This window comes from Pristis pectinata, chromosome 38, assembly GCF_009764475.1.
Source record: "Pristis pectinata isolate sPriPec2 chromosome 38, sPriPec2.1.pri, whole genome shotgun sequence".
In the NCBI taxonomy this organism is placed as follows: Eukaryota; Metazoa; Chordata; class Chondrichthyes; order Rhinopristiformes; family Pristidae; genus Pristis; species Pristis pectinata.
The window spans coordinates 10237061-10243336 of NC_067441.1; the positions used below are offsets into that span (position 1 = coordinate 10237061).

Genomic DNA, 6276 nt, shown 5'->3' on the forward strand with positions numbered 1-6276 from the left:
TTTCCAGGAATGAGTCTGCACGGTTTGAAACGCGTTTATGCCAAAGAATGCAAAGTCGGTATAAACGGGTGTTTGTTCGAGCTGGAAGGATGTAACTGCTGGACTCTCCCAGGAATCTATTGTCGTCTCTCACCGATTTACGATTTGTACAATGATCCCCAGAAGGGGTCGGAGTGCAAGGTATCCAAGTTTGCCTGTGTCACTGAAGTAGGTAGGGTGGAATATTGCAATGAGGATATCAGGACTCTGTAACAGGATATACAGTAGATAGGTTGAGTTAGTGTGGAAACTTGCCAAATGTGGTTTAAGGTGGTAAGGTGTGAGATCATCCACTTTGAGAAGAGGAATCTAAAGGCAGACTATTACCTAAATGGATGGAGATTGTAAATGAGCGGAGGGTTCTAGATGTTCGTGTGCAGTATGTAGCGGGTGTTGAGGAAGGCACAATGAATACTGGTCATTATCGCAAGAGGTCTGGTGCTTGGAAGTGTGGAAGTTTTGTTCCAATACATTCTATGCACGTTTTCAACAGAAGAGAAGTGCATTGTCACCATCCACCCTGACAGCCTCCAATGCAGCTGAACCTTACGTCCGCCACTAAGGTCCGTCTTCGGGGGAGTGAACACGAGGAAAGCAGCTGGCCCAGATGGTGTCCCTGGCTGTGTGTTCACATCTTGTGCTGATCAGCAGGCAGAAGTATTTGCGGACATATTTAACCTCTCCCAGCTTCAATCTCTGGTTCACACCTGTTTTAAGAAGACCACTATCATGCCGGTACCGAAGAAAAGCAAGGTAACATACCTCAATAACTACCGACCAGTGGCTCTCACATCCACCATCATGAAGTGCTTTGAGAGGTTGGTCATGGCACGCATCAACTCCAGCCTCCTAGACAACCTGGACCCATTGCAATTCGCCTATCGCCGAAACAGGTCGACAGAGAATGAGATCTCCCTGGCACTACGCTCAGCTCTGGAGCATCTGGACAGTAAAGACACCTACGTTAGACTATTGTTTATTGACTACAGCTCTACCTTCAATACAATAATTCTAAGCCAGCTTGTCACCAAAGTCCGAGACCTAGGACTCAACACCTCCCTCTGTAACTGGATCGATTGACTTTCTAACAAACAGACCGCAATCAGTAAGGATAGGCAGCAATACCTCCGGCACGATTATTCTCAACACTGGTGTCCCACAAGGCTGCGTCCTCATCCCTCTACTCTACTCCCTATACAACTCATGACTGTACGCCAGATTCTGTTCTACCTCCATCTACAAGTTTGCAGATGATACCACCGTTGTAGGCCGTATCTCAAACAGCGATGAGTCGGAGTACAGGAAGGAGGTAGAGAGCTTAGTGGAATGGTGTCATGACAACAACCTTTCCATCAATGTCAGCAAAACAAGAGGGCTGGTCATTGACTTCAGGAAAGGGTGCGGTGTACATGCACCTGTCTACATCAATGGTGCTGACTCGGCAGGGTTGAGAGCTTCACGTTCCTGGGAGTGAACATCAACAACAACCTGTCCTGGTCAAATCACGTAGATGCCACGGCTAAGAAAGCTCACCAGCGCCTCTACTTCCTCAGGAGGCTAAAGAAATCCCGTTTGTCCCCTTTGACTCTCACCAACTTTTACCGATGCACCATAGAAAGCATTCTATCTGGATGTATCACGGCTTGGTACAGCAACTGTTCTGACCGGGACCGCAAGAAACTGCAGAGAGTTGTGGACACAGCCCAGCGCATCACGGACACCAGCCTCCCCTCCTTGGACAGTCTTTAACTCTCGTTGTCTTGGTGAAGCAGCCAGCATAATCAAAGACCCCACCCAACCAGGCCATTCTCTTTTCTCTCCTCTTCCATCGGGTAGAAGATGCAGGAACCTGAGGGCACGTACCACCAGGCTCAAGGACAACTTCTACCCCACTGTGATAAAAGTATTGAATGGTTCCCTTATACAATGGGGTGGACTATGACCTTACGGTCTACCTTGTTGTGACCTTGCACCTTATTGCACTGCACTTTCTCTGTAGCTGTGACTCTTTACTCTGTACTGTTATTGTTTTTACCTGTACTACATCAATGCACTCTGTACTAACTCAATGTAATTGCACTGTCCAATGAATTGACCGGTACGATCAGTATGCAAGACAAGACTTTCACTGTACCTCGGTACAAGTGACAATAATAAACCAATACCAATACCGAATAGTTTACTGATGAGACCACAAATGGAGGACTGTGCACACGTTTGGTCTGCTGAATGACGAAATAATTTTCTCAAAGGACAGCAATACGAACGAAGTTCACAAGGATAATAACCGGAGTGGGAGTGTTGTCCTACAACCGGAGGTTACGTTCTCTCTCGCGCGCTCTCCCTCTCTCTCTTTATTTGCAAGGAAAGTTTGACTGACTGTGTCTTCGTTATTTGGGGCGGGTGGTTTCACACGAAGATGGATTGTGGCCACAATACCGATATCTTCACCATTACCTAATATTCCAATATTCTGCGAGGGAAGCACGGGAGGGCTGTGACGTCCAGGCCGTGAGAGGAGATGGAGACCTGCAGATTCTGAAATTAATCATTTATTTATTTTCTTCTCTGAGCCATCTGTGTGTTTTCCTGTCCACACAACTACATACTGTGAAAGACAGTGACAATTTAGACTTCAGATGGTCTGGTTCCACCTACCGACGTCTTTCGATCAACTCACGTTCACATCGTTACTGCGATGAAACCCACTAATCATCGCCTCACCAATGCAGAAAAATCCAGAGCTGTTTGACTCAGGACACCAGAGTGCCACAAGGTTCAGTTTGTGAACGAAATGACGTTCCATCTGTGATAATCCGCTGGCTAGCTCAGAAAATTAATGCAAGCAAACGAAATAAAACTCCCCAATCAAAGGAAGTGTCTGTGCGTGTCTGTGTGCGTCTTTGAGTTGGGAGTGCACGAAATGCTCTACCAAGATATAACTCGATTGTAACTGTATAATATATTAAAATTTACCTGGGACTGTCACACGCTGCCAGAGAGTTAAAAGGTTGGGGACATTAAGACTAAATTCCTGCCATCTCTGGACAAGGAAGGGGAGGGGGATCGTGGCGAAATCCTTAGCAATAAATCAAAAGGTAACTGATAATCTCCAGTGGGCATAGTCTCCAAAGTGACCAGAACACTGCAGTCGCGAAGAGCGACCTGGTCATTTTGTCACCAGAGGTTAGATTGGTGGTGACTTTACACCCTCTAGAGGGCCTCGAGCACATGGACTTCAGTCCGTAAAACTGAGGGTGTGATGGGTACTTTTTAATGTAACAATAACATAAAAATCATTGGAAGCACACAGTCCCACATAATGATAGACTGCGCAAAATAAGGAATTCTGAACTGTTGCCAATCACGCATTCACTATCGGACCTTGAACAACTGGCGATAGCGGAATCCCGGCAAATGGTTAACCTGGGGATGCAGGGGGGGAAACCTGTCTTACACACGTTCCCTGATCACCCGTCCCTCCCTCCCTTCTCCATACCCACTCACTTTCTCTCTCTACTTTTCTTCTTCTCTCCCCAATCTGTTTCTCCGCCTCCCACCCCCTCCCCATGTGCACACTCTCTCTCCCCCGTTGGACGTCTCTCTCCGTCTGTTTATTATCTTTTTCAAAACCTCCTCCCATCTCTTACAATCTTCCATTTTTTCTCTCTCCAACCTCTTCAACTCTTCCTCCCCCTTTCTTTCACCCCTTCGTTCCTCTCCTCTTCCATAGCTGGTCTCTCCCATCACGCTCACACTCTGACTCTCTCCTCTCCCACCTGCTTCTCTCTTTTCTTCTGTCACCTGCCCGCCTCCCTTCTGCAAGCCTTCTCCCTCTCCTTCCTGTTCTCTCTATCCCTTGTCCCCCAATTTCACACACTTCTCTCCCCGATTGACTCAGCCATTGCTCCCAGCTCTACCATCCCCTCACCCACCTCATTCCCACCCTTTGCTATTCGCTGTTGTTCCCATTTCTGATCCCGTTTCTCGCCATTTTCCTCCACGATTCTGCTTTAATCCTCTCTTTCACACATTCTCTACTTCCCATCACTCTCCTCTCTCACTCCACCCATCTCTGTACCACGTTCCCTCTTTCCCTCCTCATGCATCTCCCCTGATTTCTCTGGCAACCTTATCCGTCCACCCGCTCTCCCTCTTCTCCCCCAGCCAAGTTCTCCTCTCTCCTCCCCGCCCTCTCTATCGCCCTTTCTCTTGCTTTCCTTTCCAGCGTTGTCGTGCCATCGTCTCACCCATTTTACCCAATTCGTCCTCCCCTTCTCATCCCCCTGTCCCTCTCCATTTCCCATCCAGTCACGCACTTCCCACTCTCTCCGGTGCTAAAGAGCGCGCCTGCCTTCTGATGGGGCCGAAAAGAGGAATGCCGCTCTCAGGGGCATTTCTCAGCGGCCGACTCCTGCAGTCCTCTCCAGTAGATCAGCAGCTCGGAGCTTCTGACAGCGTGAGAGGTGACGAGCTGTCTGTAGGAGCAGATGGAGAACGCTACCCTGTCACCGAAGAATACAGGTCGGGTGTGGATTTCCACCGGATCGACCTGCAGCTCCGCCACGCGCAGCCCTACGTAAACATCCTCGACTTTGAGCAAAGGCCTCCTCCCGGAGAAGTTCCACACACGACAGGCCAGGTCAGTGGAGAGGACGTACCCGATGCCGGAACAGTAAGGTGGGTACGCCTCTCTGGGGTACTCCTCCTTGCTGACATACCACTTGCTAGACGTGTCGCGGAAAGGTCTGGCGCCTTTCACAATTAACCCAGTGTAGACGTTGCTGCGGATGACCGGGACAGGAGTTCCATCAAATATTCGATGTTAATGAACGTCAGAATCAGTCTTCATCACGAAGGAGGCAGAGGGACAGGAGCGGCAGAGCCACTCCAGACCAAACAGCACCTTGAGGGTCAGGTTATAGTAAGTGTCCTCGAAATCTCCCTGGATGATGTCCTGGTGTAGAGCGCCCTCGGGCAGGATCCAGTCCTGCCGCTCCCGTCCGTGTCCCAACAGGAAATAGGTGACTGACCTGGGTCCACCAACCCGTCATTCGCTCCCCCAGGTCTGGCGAATGGCCGAGCGAGTTTCAAACTGATCAGGCGAGCTGGTGACCAGAGGGACGAGGAAGGGGGAGCTGTTGTCACACCGGCTGGCTGGCCGCATCAGGAAGGAGGTGCCGTTCAACTGAGAGGGAGATCGGGGCTGGACGCTGCTGCGGCTCTAATCTCTGCTCCACAGAAGCATAGGGATCAGGCAAAGAATTAGAAGCAGGAGGATGCCACCCTTGAGGAACCGGTTGCCACGTTGTGGTTTGGGGCAAATTTGCTGCCAATGTCTCGGATAAAGAAAACAAATACATCAACACTTGCGTTCCAAACAAGGAGAATGTTCCGCCCATCAGTACTCTGAGAGATACGTGATGTGGACAGAAGGGAGGCTGGGTTCATCCGGAGATGGCACCTGAGAGAACAGGGGGCTCCCACAATAAAGCACCTCCCACGGTGTGGTACTTCGTGGGACCAGAGCCTCCCACAGTGCAGCAGCTGATGGGCAATGCCCGTTGCACAGTGCGGTGCTCCTCGCATAGCCTAACTCAAAGAGATGCGTTTCCACCTACTGGTTCTCCCAGAATTCGGCGGCCTCTCGGTTCTACACTAGCCCTTCGCGGCGCTCCGTAGACATTACCCCTCCAGACTGCAAATATTAAATGCAATTCCTGAATATGCGCCAGCTCGTTCGGATGAACTGGCCTTCCTGCTGAGATCCCCGTCATGGCAGAAGGCAGCCTCGAGACACCTTGGTTCATCCAGTATGATCCCAAGCAAAGACTGGGAACATTGTTTACAAGAAGGTTACTGGAGTTGAACCGCAGCTGCGTACTATGGACCAACTGTTCCTAGATCGCACCTAATATGGACAATTGCCCAGGTATGTCCAGGCGAGCAACTAGCTGGAACTATCTGATCTAACTAAAGCCAAACTTTCTCCGAAATTGATGGACTGCGAAGTGACTGAAGGTGTCGTTGACAGTGCTGATCACCGATGTCCAGTGTCGATTTTGCCGGGACCACTCAGCTTCAGACCTCATCACACCCTTTGAGGGCCCGAGTCCAACCTGAATTTTCTGGAACGGACAATGCAAGCGAGGGAGAGAAGGTCCCTCGGACCCAAGAGGGATGGAACTCCGCAGAGTTCGTTTTCCTGCTTCATTTTACAGGTAACTGATCTTTAAC

At 49.9% G+C, this 6276-nt stretch overlaps 1 protein-coding gene across 1 annotated transcript; it reads right to left on the reverse strand.

Moving 5' to 3' along the window:
- Positions 1–4426: 4426 nt before the first annotated feature.
- LOC127586940 (beta-1,3-galactosyltransferase 5-like) lies at positions 4427–5206 on the reverse strand. Its single transcript, XM_052044970.1, is given in 3 exon segments — positions 4427–4818; positions 4821–4873; positions 4875–5206. Coding segments are annotated over 3 exon segments (777 nt in total).
- Between the last annotated feature and the right edge of the window lie 1070 nt (positions 5207–6276).